Source organism: Corella eumyota, chromosome 4 (assembly GCF_963082875.1).
Source record: "Corella eumyota chromosome 4, kaCorEumy4.1, whole genome shotgun sequence".
Taxonomy (NCBI): domain Eukaryota; kingdom Metazoa; phylum Chordata; class Ascidiacea; order Phlebobranchia; family Corellidae; genus Corella; species Corella eumyota.
Genome location: NC_137493.1, coordinates 6,150,472 through 6,164,593, shown reverse-complemented (window position 1 = coordinate 6,164,593; position 14,122 = coordinate 6,150,472). Strand labels below are relative to the sequence as shown.

The 14,122-nt window shown below is 29.6% G+C and overlaps 1 protein-coding gene across 1 annotated transcript; it reads right to left on the bottom strand.

Annotated features, from left to right (window-relative positions):
• Positions 1 to 295: 295 nt before the first annotated feature.
• On the bottom strand, positions 296 to 11,586 carry LOC145751600 (PAS domain-containing serine/threonine-protein kinase-like). Its single transcript, XM_082567782.1, has 21 exons — positions 11,450 to 11,586; positions 7,563 to 7,703; positions 7,081 to 7,189; positions 6,780 to 6,933; positions 6,195 to 6,365; positions 5,861 to 6,004; positions 5,544 to 5,678; positions 5,374 to 5,470; positions 5,089 to 5,231; positions 4,843 to 4,943; positions 4,050 to 4,402; positions 3,359 to 3,727; positions 3,024 to 3,187; positions 2,638 to 2,835; positions 2,411 to 2,514; positions 1,816 to 1,978; positions 1,512 to 1,614; positions 1,304 to 1,400; positions 1,056 to 1,189; positions 838 to 981; positions 296 to 660 (listed from the first exon to the last, which is right to left on the bottom strand). The coding sequence occupies exons 1-21, from the start codon at positions 11,496 to 11,498 to the stop codon at positions 422 to 424; spliced, it is 3,312 nt and encodes a 1,103-aa protein (XP_082423908.1). The 5' UTR covers positions 11,499 to 11,586; the 3' UTR covers positions 296 to 421.
• Between the last annotated feature and the right edge of the window lie 2,536 nt (positions 11,587 to 14,122).

The following is a 14,122-nucleotide window of genomic DNA, read 5'->3' as shown; positions in this document are numbered from 1 at the left end:
CAATAAATTAAAAGCGTTCATTTTCGATACTGCTGTCGGCATTTTTCACACTTCAAAGCCTTTTGTTTTTTTTAAACACAACACTAGCACAGAAAAAATATTGGAAAAAAACATATATAAGTTTGATAATCAGTTTTAATATCTGTATTTACTTCTAATTTATTTTTTATTGGGTGCAACAAATATGTGAATTACTAATTAATAGCAGGTATTACAAACTTATCTTTAATTTTATATAAAAATATTAATTATTATTTTATCACCAATTTACAAAAAAAAAACAATTAAAGCAATGAAGAAATTATAAAAAATTTACAAAGCTAACTTCACAGTACAAAAAAAACGGACAATACAACACTTTTTTTTATCTTCAGTTTTTTAAACTGTGTTGAAAATAGAGCTGAACAATTTCTAAAAAGATCTAAATTGAATGATTTAAATTCATGTTTTCAAGCCTCCTAGTCAAGGGAAAACATTTTTCTGATTTTTCTGGCAAGCGTGGATATTTTTCAGAGTTTATTTCGAATTCATTTTCTTGTTCTTTTAGCCAGAATTTAACTTTCTCGGGTAGATTTTCGTCACTTGAATTTAAACTGCTACTATGATTGCTATGGCTGTTGCCAGATTTATTTAGTTGGTCTTTTGTGTCACTTTTGGTAGCTAAAACATGAAAAAATTGAATAAGCTTTAAACTTTAACACATGACTAGTTACTATACCTTTACATTAACATACTGACAAAAATTATTTAAAATCAAACTCAAAAAATTTTTTTTAAACACATATTAGTTAACAAGTGTAGTCAAATAATAATAAAAAAACAAGCTTAAAAAATTACTTTGAGGAGGAGGCACAACATCTTCCCATCTGTAATTCTCCACATCCACTTCAAATTTGAGCCAGGGATGTTGGAGGACATCTGACATCTTGCATCTGTGCTCAGGAACAGGTTGCAACATCCACTGGATTAAGTCCATCAAAGCTGGATAAAAATAATAAAATCAAAAAAATTTTTTAATATCCATATTTTTGTTTTAAATAAAAATCACCCCCTACCTATGGATAAAACAAGAGGCGGTTTTAAAACAGCTTCTACAGTCTCCTCAATATCATGAAAAGGATTTTCCCCGAACACTAGGGTATAAAGAGTCACTCCTAAAGCCCATATCTCCAACTCTGGACCCTCATAACTTAAAAAAAAAATAAAATGACCAAGATTGCAATTAGTTTAATCAATATTGAAATTTAAAAACTTGTTTATCATATTAAATGCTCAACAAAATCTCATGTTAAAGTTATCTTACCGATTTCCTAATAAAACCTCAGGACAGCAATACTCAATAGTTCCACAAAATGTTCCAAAACTTTTACCAGGTTTATAGAAAGCGGCACTTCCAAAATCTATCGATAAATATTTACATACTTGGGTACCGCCGTTAAAAAATAGTAGTGTTGAAAAAGTATTAAACCAAATTGAATTGATTTGATAATACCAAATTTTTACTGACTTACCAATTAATTTGCAACAAAATGACTCGTCAACTATAATATTTTCATCTTTAATATCTCTATGTACAACACCCTGTGTGTGAAGATAATTAACTGCTGATATTATCTAAAACAAAAACAAAACATAGTTAGATAATACAAAAAAAAATTGGTTGTAATAAAAATATTTTTTTTAAATAAAAGAGAGTTTACTGTTCCACAACATAATTAACAAGCAAAATATTTTTATGTTACACAATAAAAAAACACCTTAAATAAAAAAAATATATATCATTTAGTAACAAACTTATACAAAATGGTCTTGTACCTGTCTGTACATGTAGCTTGCAATTTCTTCATTTATTTGTGGTTCTCTGTCGATAAATTCAAACAAATCCATTCCATTTACTCCATGCATGGGCATAACCATAGTAAAATATTTGTCGTTTTCAAAATATTCCAGCACCTTAACTATGTTGGGATGATCAAACCTTTAGAATTTAAATTTAATTAATTTAAAAAAGAAAACTTGCAAAAATTAATAATGGTCCATTCTCAGTCACATAGTGTAAAAGTTTAAAAAAAAGTGTCACGTACGTCACATGAGTTCGTTTGCTGAATTAAAAAAAATTTATGTTTTTTTTCACTTACTTATATTTTGTAATGATACCTTAATATATTTTGTTTGTTTAAAATATAGTATCTCTCAACTGACATTTTAAATATTTTTTTTGAAATTATCTTGTTTGCAAAATATTGTATATATATATAAATTATGTCACGTACGTCACATGAGAATGGACCTAATACAAAAACTTATTTGTAATAAATTTATATTATTTCATTTTCCATTTAAAAAAATTTCAAAAAGAAGAATATACATGAACAAAAAAAACATAAAAATGTTATAATACTTTACTTACTTTGATAAAAGAGCAACTTCCAATGGAATTTGCGAATCTGAGACGTAATCATCAACCCAACATTCATCCAAAACTTTTTCCTTTCGAATAAATTTCACAACAACCTACAAAAAAACAAACTCAATTTTAAAATCTATAATATGACCATCATGTAAAATAATAACAAACATCTTTACACCTTATTCAATTGACTTTTAATCCACTTTCTTTATTTAATTTTTATTTACCTTTTGTTTATTTTCTTTCTTAACAGCCAACCTTACGAATCCAAATGCCCCGTTTCCAACAGCACGAACTAAGTTATATCTTTCTCCAAACTTTCCCTGCAGAGCAAACCAATCCTCGCTTCCCTCAGTGGGTTCCATGAAGTTTAAACTATTTGTTGTTTGTGACTGCGCAACTTGCTTAATGGCAGCACCAAGTGACTAAAAAAAGGGGGATATTAGTAGAAGTACAATAGACATCAAAATTACATGGTATTTGCTTAGAAACCTGAATCTAAAACCAATTCCCTTCCCTACATAAATATACTTCAAAAATTATAATTATTTTAAAAAACAAGTGAAAAAGGGAAGAATGTTGAACCTATACCAAGGTTTATAGATTAGCTTACATAATTAAGAGTGCCGCTAACAGCAGATGCATTTAAAGAAGGCATTGTCGAGTTGAAACTACTGTTCAAGGTTCCGTTTAACGTTTTGTTGGTAAGAGCACATAGGCTTAACCACATGCAGTATACCTCACATTTTTCTATGAAGCGGATCTCACATCGCACAGCTAAGTTTGGACAAAATTTAATAAAAAAAAATTAAATAAACTTGACTAACTACAAAAGATAAGTTTTTGGTATATATTGACTTAAAATTGGATAGTTTCCTATTAATTATTAGCACAAGTTAAACAAACACACAAGGAATAAAAATGGATTAATAAAATTAATATATTTACGTATCAATGATCCGTTGTTGTGTTTGGCATTAGTCTCGTAATTTCCTTCCTCGATATTAAAACTAATTCTTGATTTTGTTTTATTAAGCGACATTAAAGGAGTGGATGTTGCATTGTTTAACATCTTTAAATTAACAAACTGATTTTTGGCCGACTTAATTTCAGGGTGCACCTCAAAAACTTCATTTTCATTCAACCTCAGTTGACTAAAAGGAGAAGTTATTCCCTCTAGTGGGGAAACACCGCTTTGCGACTGATAGTCAGATGAAGAGGAGGGAGGTGACTTATCATTGTCACCCGGAAGAATCTGTTGTTCCAAGGAGTCGGATGAGAGGACAGCCGAATCAAGACTTAAATTCGTATGAAAATCTAAAGATATAAAATAATTGCAGAAATAAATCTGTACATAATAAAGCTTAGTGGATGAAATATAACGACCAATTTCTAGGCCTACAAAATAAAGAAAACTGCCATTTGTGGCGCGCTGGTAAATTATCACAAACAAATGTAAAGTGGAAGATGTGACCATATTACAACATCCTGATTGTAGGGCAAGCTATCAACTAGGTTTATTACCCAAGTTACTTGTAATTAACAAAAATAATATTATAAATACAATGGCAAACATTTAAAATTATCCAATAAATTTAAATATTAAATTAATCCCCATATTGGCTGGGTATTAACTTACCCTTTTCATTTTTATTAACTTGTTGAGCTGCACTTCCATTTAAAAGCATGTTGATCTTTTCTAAATTATCGGAATGTGATGTTTTTCTTTCTTCCTTTCCTTCATTTAACGTTAATTCCACCCAAGAACTTTCCACAATTTCTTTCAAAGATTTTGGGGTAAAGTTTGTTTTTTTCATTTTTTCCGGGGTATTTTCGGGCGTATATTGGCCGAGTAAAAGTGAGTTGATATGACTGAGTGTGGAGACATTTGAATGATTGCTAATATCGTTGTTCGGAGTAGGTATGTTAACAAAACTACACTCATTGAAATCTATTTTCACTGAGTCATGCAACGACTTAGCTTCATTATCCCTATGGTAAAATAAATTAATAAAAAATTGAAAAAAAAATGTTGACTATTATGTAAAAATTGAAATGCTTTATAATGAAAAAAATCTTAAGGTTTTACAAAATATTTACAGGCAGCGTGGTGTAGTAGTCAGAACACTTGCTACATTACATGAGGCCGTGGGTTCAATTCCCACTGCTCCTATGCTGTAGTGCCTTTGAGTCAGGTACTTTAAAAGGTATAAACTCCAGCTAAGCGAGCACTTAATCAGTAAGTTGATTATTAGACAATTATAATCTATATATTTCAAACTGCTAATGTCAACTCATGTCGGGGTCGAAGTAACTGATTTTATACTATGTTTAGGTCATGAAAACAACCTTCTAACAACGATAAAGATATATATGAAAAAAATGTATATACATATATATGCACGAGCTTGATGCTAATGAGAAAAACTTACTGGTTAGAAGTGGTTTCTCTGACTATATCTTCACAACCTTCATGAATTGGAACAGAAATTTCTTTGTTTGTTTGAATATCTGGCAACAAATCTGAGATTTTCTGCAAAATAAGACAAACAAATAAATATAAGTAATTCGAATTTTTAAATAATTTAAAGCAAAAATTTAAATAAATAAAAAATATATATAAATTTTATATATATATACATAAAAAAATTTTAAATTTATATAGATTATTTGCTTACCATTTTTGTTAAGTCATTAACGTTATAACCAAGCAAAGCAAGTGAAAAGTTGTTGTTTATTTTCTTGATTTTTCCGTTTTTGTCAAAGGTAAGCATTCCACTTAAATTTGAAAAATACCAAACTGTTGCATGTATTACGATATCTAAAAAAAAAAAAATATTTTTTTAAATCTTTAAAAACATTGAAATTATAAAACAAATGTAGCTAAAAAATAAAAAATCGTTAGATATTTTTTGTTTGATTATGTTTACATATAGCAGGTTTAAAATAAAATATGTTTATACCATTCTCAGAGTTAAATTCCTGTGATTGAATGTATACAGAGATAGGAAAACTGCCTCCATTTGAGCATACACCAGTAATTCTTTGTTTTCTAATATCCTGTAAAAAAATTATAATTTCTAACTGGCAAATCTTTACATACATTAGAACATATTTTCTTGATTCGGCTCACATTTGAAATTCTTGTACCACCATCTGGTAGTTTATAAGATGGCATTAATGATAAAACATCAATATCTTTAAGAAGTGATGGATTTGTGTAACCATAAATTAAAGCAAAATTATCGTCACAACCGCAGATTTTTCCCTAAAAAAATTTTTCATCTGAATTTTTTACTTTATAAAATATATTATTAAAATTAAATAACTTAAAACTATTAATTTTATTTAGTTAAGTGTTTCTTTTATATTTTATCAAATAAAACAAAAACTATTAGCAAATATAATATAACAAAGCCAAATTCAGTTTAAAATCTCAATTTATTTTACCTCAGCAGTAAATGAAAAGTTTCCCACAATTCGACTGACTTGTTCAATCACAACCACACATCGAGGTTTCTCTGTTCTACCCTCGTACCTTTTGATCCAAATCGACACCGCAAAAGTGTCACCTTCCTTGTTAATTGCTTCCATCTAAAATAAATGAAAAATCTTTTTTACATCACTATTTTGCCATCAAGTCCCCATTTAAAGCAGAAATTGGTTTCTATGTAAGATTAACTGCAAACATTTTTATTGTGAGGGCAACCACAATAGTTTAATACATAATACCCCCTTTGCTAACAGCAAAAATTTCTATTTTTACATAAACATAACAACTCACTACTTTGCCCGATGTAACAACAATGTTTCCTTGATTTTCATTAATGTCGTGCATAAGAACAAACTTTTCACTATTTGATGGTTTGGTGAACAGTTTGTTCATTTTCATGTTGACCAAAGACTTTGAAGTGTAATCAAACATCTTGCAAGCTTGCTTGTTGACTGTTAAAATCTGCAAAATACATTTTTTTAAAGACCCAATTAATTTGTTCTATATAACAGGGCTGGCTATATAGATGTACATTACAACCTAATGACAATTTTATTGTTTCAACTAAAACTAATATTGCCAGGTTAGATATGATTGACGAGTTTAAGATTTATTTTGGGTATATTTAAGGACATTCAGCGCATTGTTCAATAAAAAAAAAGACAGTTGACATTGACAACAATGAGAATTAAACCCGAAAGTTCCTGCTTCTAGTTAGTTAAATTTTGTTTCAGTTAGTCTTAGTTAGTTTTTAAAAGGTTAAAAAAAATATAAAATACAACAATTTTTCATTAAAAAAGACAAATGCTTGTTATTTTTTGTTGCTTAGAAAAAAAATTATTTTCACGAATTAATTACAGCTATAGCCCAACTTACCACAGAAGATTGATAATCAATAGTTAACACAGCTCTGCTATTCTCCACCTTGTTTAAATGCTGGCTTGCATTTAATTTATCATTTTGTTGTTGGTTGTTAGAAAATAGATTAGAAAATGACCAGGAAGATCCTAGGGATAATCTTGAAGAGGGTCTACAATAAAAAGTTACTTAAATAAAGGCTTAAATAAGTATATATATGTATATATATATATATATACTTTAAACTTAAAAATTATAGGCATGTTTATAAAAAAATACTAATCACTAAATTAATTTAATTATATATATATTTATATACCTGGAATGATCAAAAGATTTAACTGATGAAAAAGATTTTTCAAGATCAATAGAAGAGTTTCCATTTAGTTTCAAGTTGTTTGAAAAACTGTAAGAGTTAAGCTCGTCCCCTAAAAAAGCAATATTTAAATTCTTTTAAAAGTAAATAATAGGAAGCCTACCAAAACCAGGTCAAGATCCGAACAAATACACTAAAACTGTTAAGTTAGTAAATTTCAACAAATACACTAAAACTGTCAAGTTAGTAAATTTCAAAAACTTAAGTATTTGTCAGTAACAAATTTAATCAAGATATTTTCCTAAACAATCATATATATATATAAATAAAATAATTTTAAATTATTTTACAAAAAAATTTATTAGCATTGTGGTAATAATTTTATTATAACATTACTATGTTTTTACACACTACTTTTACTACATAGTTAGTTGATCTGTTTTATAATAATTTATATATATATACATTAAATAAAACTTATATACCTGTAAAGTGTGTTATTGCTTTTGCTATTAAATTGTCTTTCCTCTCCTTCCTGGATTTGCAGTTGTTCGGAAAAGATTGATTATGTTCGAAAGAATTATTCCCAGTCGTCATTCCAAACATAAAGTGATTCTGTTTTTTCTCTAAAATTTTATTAAAATTTTTTAAGCTGAAAATAAGGACAAATTAGGACATAAATATTTACTGACATATGAGACAGATAGAAAGTATTTATAAAATATACAGGATAAAATGGACCAAATGTTTTTCAAATGCCTATTGAATGGACGAATGAATCAAATGGTTATTACATGGAACAAAAGAATCGCATAAATAAATTCCTAACCCATACAGCCAGACCAAACCTTCACCCATCTGCCCTTTTAGAATTCTTGAAACATGAGATCCATTCGATTCTGTATATTTTATAGGTACCACCAGGGCAGTAGATGGATGTATGTTACAAAAACCGGCAGCGTGGTGGAGTGGTAAGAACACTTGCTACACCACACATGGGTCGTGGGTTCAATCCCCACTGATCTCATGCTGTAGCGCCCTTAAGTAAGGCGCTATAAAAGGTATGAACTCCTGCTGAGCCAGCAATTAATCAGCAGTATAATTATCGGGCAATTATAATTTATAATATCCCAAACTGCTACAGGCGACTCGAGACTGGGTCGGAGTAACTGATGTTACTCTATGTTTAAGTTGCGCATTCGACTTTCCCACATCATGGATAAATATATACTACCAGCGTGGTGTAGTGGTAAGGGGGACCAGAAGCTTCGGCCGTGAGAAGCTTCGGCCAGAAGGTTCGGCCTGCAAAAAACGCGGCGGTCGGTGACGAAATTGCACCCTAAAATGTCAGTTTAAGACCATATTTTACCGATATTCAAAATAAAATTTGACAAAGGGTATAATACATAAAAAAATTTTAATAAGTTGTTACGATAAATATATATGTTAGTTTTTAGAATATTTATTTTTTTTTAAATTTTTGTTTCACAAATGTATTTTTAAAACGGATTGATGACGGGCGCTTATGGCCTGCACAATTTTTCATCTAACTGCGGGAAGTCCACGGCGTAAAGCCCGCGTTTAAAGTCAACGTAAGACCGTATTTCATCAAATTTCAAAATAAAATTTGACAAAAAGTATATTATATAAAAAAATTTTAATTGGTAGTTACGATAAATTTATATGTTAGTTTTTAAAATATTTATTTTTTTAAAGATTTTTGTCTTAAAAACGTAATTTTAAAACGGATTAAAGACGGGCGCTTATGGCTTGCAAAATTTACTTTCGGCCTGCGTAATTTTTATCTATCTGCGGGAATCCACGACATAATCCCCGCGTTTGATGTCAACGTAAGACCGTATTTTATCGAAATTTAAATTAAAATTTGACAAAAAGGCTGATGTTTTAAAAACTAATTTTAAACCGGATTAAAGACAAGTTCTTAAAACCTTCAAAATTTAACGCGCTCTTGGGTTGCGAAATTTTAATTTTACTGATTTACAATATTTTACAGATATTTAAAATATAATTTTGCAATAAGTACAATCTGTAAAGAAATTTTGTGTGGTTTTAAAACTTAAGATTTATCTTAGTTTAACTGTTCCTTTGATGATTTATATATCAAAAACTAAATTTAGAACGGAGAAGATTTTGCCCTAAGTTATTAGTTTTCAACATGTAAAAATTGTTTTCAATAAATCAAATTTTGGTATTTGTAAATTAGTTTTTTTTTTTTTTAATATCATTTTAAGTTTTAGGTTTTTTTAAAACAAGGTTGTTTTTTTGTAAATAAAGTTTGTTTTTTGTTAAGTAATTGTATTTTTTTTAAATTAAATTTTGGTTTATATAAAACAAATTTAGGATTTTTTGTTTGTTTTTAGTTTTAATGGTTTAAGAGTTTTCGATTTGCTATTTGGCACCAAATTTAAAAAGTAAAGCTGGTATAAACTGAATTTTTAGTCTATTTTAAATTAAAAACTGAAGTTTAAAACTAGTGGTTAAAAATAAATTAAAGTTTATAGCTGGTGTTAATTAATAAACTAAAGATTGAATCTGTGGGTAAATAATAAACTAAAATTTGAATCTGGGGGTAAATAATAAATTGTATTTTAAATTTGGAGCTGTTAATTGAAAAAACTTGGAATTTGATAACATTTTTTATGTTGTTGGGGCTAAATAATAAACAAAAGTTTTAAACTGGGGGTAATTAATAAACAATAGTTTGAATCCGGGGGTTAATATTGCTTTGTATATTAAATCTGGGATTGTATATTAAATAAACTTGGATTTTTTTACATGGTGGATTTGGTACAAAAAAATAAAGTTTATCTTTTAAATAATTGTTTTAAAGCAATTTCCCCTTTTTCCTAAAATTTTATGCTTATGTGTTTGTTAAGTTTTTTTTTATTTTTTAGAAATGCGTTTTATTCCAGTAGGATTGAAATTATAATTTAACTTTTTCGTAATTTTGTTTGAAATACTTTTTCGTAATTTAGTTTTAAAATTTAAAATCAATGTGATGTACGCTAGGACGAATTTTTTACCTCAAAAGCGTCCGTCTTTAATCCGTTTTAAAATTACGTTTTCGAAAAAAAAAATAAATATTCTAAAAACTAACATATATATTTATCTTAACAATTAGTTCAAATTTTTTTACCTATTGTACTTTTTGCCAAATTTTATTTTAAATATTGGTAAAATATGGTCTTGCGTTAAAGGTATATGCGGGCTTTATGCCGCGGACTTCCCGCAGTTCGATCGAAGATTTTACAGGTCGAATGTAAATTTTGCAAGCCATAAGCGCCTGTCTTTAATCTATTTTAAAAATACGTTTTTGGGGAAAAAAATTCAAAAAAAATAAATATTTCAAAAACTAACATATATATTTATGGTGCCAACCAATTAAATTTTTTTTATATACTATACTTTTCGTCAAATTTTATTTTCAGTTTCGATAAAATACGGCCTTACGTTAACATCAAACGCGGGCTTTAAGCCGTGGACTTCCCGCAGTTAGATGAAAAATTGTGTAGGCCATGAGCGCCCGTCATCAATCCGTTTTAAAAATACATTTGTAAAACAAAAATTAAAAAAAAATAAATATTCTAAAAACTAACATATACATTTTTCGTAACAACTTTTTAAATTTTTTTTATGTATAATACTTTTTGTCAAATTTTGTTTTGAATATCGGTAAAATATGGTCTTAAACTGACATTTTACGCGGCAATTTCGTCACCGACTCCCCGCGTTTTTTGCAGGCCGAACCTTCTGGCTGAAGCTTCTCACGGCCGAAGCTTCTGGCAACCGTGGTAAGAACACTTGCTACACCACACATGAGGTCGTGGGTTCAAACCCCACTGATCTTATGCTGTAGCGCTCTTGAGTAAGGCGCTATAAACGGTATAAACTCCTGCTGAGCCAGCACTTAATCAGCAGCATAATTACCGGGCAATTATAGATTATAGTTTCTATAATATCCCAAACTGCCACAGGCAACTCGAGACTGGGTCGGAGTAACTTATGTTACTCTATGTTTAAGTCGCGCATTCGACTTTCCCACATCGAGGATAAAGATATATCAAAAAAAAATATATATATATATTAAACAAAAAAAAATTATTTAACAATTTCGACAGCCAAACCAACTGACCAAGCGCACTCTATGATTACTAATTACCAGTAGTCAGATAGTCCTAAATAAAAATAAAATAACATCATGCCATGCCACCAGCTTAGTCTGGCATCTAATTACATAAACCTGTCAAAAATTAGCTTTCTAGTTTGCTAGTTTTCAGCTTTCTAGTTTTGCCGTCAAATTTTGTCCTAGATTTTTTTTATAATTAACTTAGTTTTTAAATACGTTATTTACCAAAAAAGTTGTCAATTTTATTCTTTAATATATCTTCTTCATTTTCCATGATTATCCTTTCGTTGTTTTGCCTTTAAGCAATTAAAAAATACCTATATTTTGCTTATAAACGATCTACCACAACGTACAGAACGTAGGAACGTGAACAAAAATATAAATAAAACAAAAATAATTCCCGCCATTTATCCAGTGTTTCCAAAAAAAAAATTTATTTACTATTTTTATGAAACATTTTTTTGGATTTTTACAAGCTAATACATTTGTTTAATTTTTAGCAACTAAAACAACAACATTGCTAACATTTAACAATTTCCAATATTATATTTTTTAGTGAAGATTTACACACTAAAGCTTAAATCCACTTGAAATAAGTTAAGTGCTAAAGTGAAAGGTTTGTACAATTCTATAAAAGTTATTTAAAAAAACTAAACAACAAATTTAAATGTGTAAACTAAAAGGAAATACCTTAATTTGTGTAAACTAAAAGGAAATACTTAAAAGAGTAAACTTTTTGTAGGTAACTTAAAACTAGGTTGACGTAACGATATATAACGTCATTGAATTGGTCTGCCATAAGCGGATACGATTTTTAAAGTCAACCGGTTTTGTTTTAACTTAATTTAAAAAATGTTTGGAAAATCTAACATTTATTTTTGGTAGCTCACTTTTATTAATGTTATAAAACCAATACGCTAAAACAAGTATTTAAAAATGTTAAAAGGCTCCGGAAAGGCCACATTTGTTGGCAAAAATTTACAAAAATTAAGAAAGATTAGGTTACATTAAAAAAAAAATTTATGTTACATGTGGTAATAAAAATGTTTTAAATTTCAAACAATTAACACTTAGAGCAGAACTTTTAAAAAAATATTTAATTGCGACATTTCAAAAGTTCATGCCATTTTCTGTCTGCATTTATTACATGACAATTTTAATAATTGCTCGAAGCCCGAAACTCGTGATATGATTACGTTTGTAATAACTTATTGCGCAAGTTAATTAAATGTTAGGAGGTGCTACACAAGAAATTCCAAAATTAAAATAGGTTGCACGTATTATGGGCGTTTTTCTATATAAAAGAACATAACCAAAATGCTTATAATTTTGCCAGCAAACTAAGTGCTGTAAGTCTTCGCAGATTAGTCCGGTCAATACTAAAGTACGGGATGCGGGATAATGCTGGATGTATGTAAACGATAACAAAAAAATCGCGGAATGCGGGACGGAACGGCATTTTTGTACTTTACTGAAGAATAAATGCGAATATTAACCTAAAGAGTTGGGATAACGTTTACATACGACCTCGGTATTTTCCGCACCGCGCAACTTCCCGCATACCGTATTTTAGTACTACCCATTATTCCTTTAAAGTTTTGCAATATCAGTATTTTAAAAGTATATTTTTTTAAGTAGGTTTTCGGTAGGCTATCCAAGTTAAGATAAATTTTCAATATGAGTTTTTTCGAGGACTACGACGGTGAAGGTGACGATTTATTTGGCTTTCTTTCCCCGGGAACTGACCACAACTCTTACGAAGATAATTCCTACAACCCGTTTACAAATTTGTTCGGCGGCATCAGGACCGAAAACAATGCCTACGATAACATATTTAACAGCTATGTGACGGACAACGGCTACGACAGCAACAACATTATTTTAACAAACAACAATATTGAGAATATTTTCGGAGAGTACGAAAGCGAAGACCCACCAGATATATTAGGTGGATTGGATAACGACAACGCGAACAACAATGATTACAGTTACAGTCTCTTTGATGGATTTCCAACATTTGAATTTAGTACAGAGGATGACACGAAACTTTTTTTCCCCGATTCCTTTCGGAGCCCAAGTCGATTTTCGGGAAGCAGTTTTTTCGTGCCAATCAGTGTCAACAACGGAAATGACTTTGACAATTCTACAAACAGAACTATAATACGTTACGTTAGAAGAACGTGTGGATTTCCAGCGTTTTGTAACAACTCGGTTACGGAGGTGTGTTCCAATACAACAATTTTAACTGAATGTAGTGAGTGTAGTGTTGGTCTGGCAGCCTTGTTTGCTACTGCCAGCATTATACTAGGCTTACTTATATTAGTCGGAAATTCTTTGGTTATTTGGAGTGTCTTAAGTGATAAAGTAAAAACAAAGCGAAACAAGATTAAAGCTTCTCTGGCCTTTGCTGATATATTTACAGGTATGTATGTAAATGTTATCAAAAAATTCATGCTACTAAAAGTTATATCATATATGTTTTTTTAGCAATCAACCTACTCGTAGTAGTAGTCTACAACTTTTCTTGGTCTATTGTTTCAACACCAATTTTCATCGAGAAAACACAGTTGTCTTTACCGGGATCAAAGCAAGCAATTGCCGGGGGAATATTTTACATGCTCGGGTTTACAGCTTCGTTGTACCACTTGGTATTTCTTGGATTACAGCGCTTTTACGCCATCATGTGGCCAATAAAATACAAGCAGCAAACTACTTTTTGGTTTAGTATTGGAATGGTGATGGTTTGGATTTTTTCGATAACTACCGCCACATCGCCACGTGAGTATATGAAAAAAAGAATAAATATAGTCACTTAATTCTTGTTTATTTACAGTTTGGTTTACCGGTCACGCTACATTTTCTTACTTTTCCGCCGTATTTCTATATTTGCCATCGCCA

Coding starts and splice junctions, on each gene's coding strand:
- LOC145751600 (XM_082567782.1), bottom strand. CDS start 11,498: ATGGAAAATGAAGAAGATATATTAAAGAATAAAATTGACAACTTTTTT. Junction 6,005..6,194: donor TTGTTACATCGGGCAAAGTA/GTGAGTTGTTAT, acceptor CATTTATTTTAG/ATGGAAGCAATTAACAAGGA. Junction 1,615..1,815: donor CAAGCTACATGTACAGACAG/GTACAAGACCAT, acceptor TTTTTGTTTTAG/ATAATATCAGCAGTTAATTA.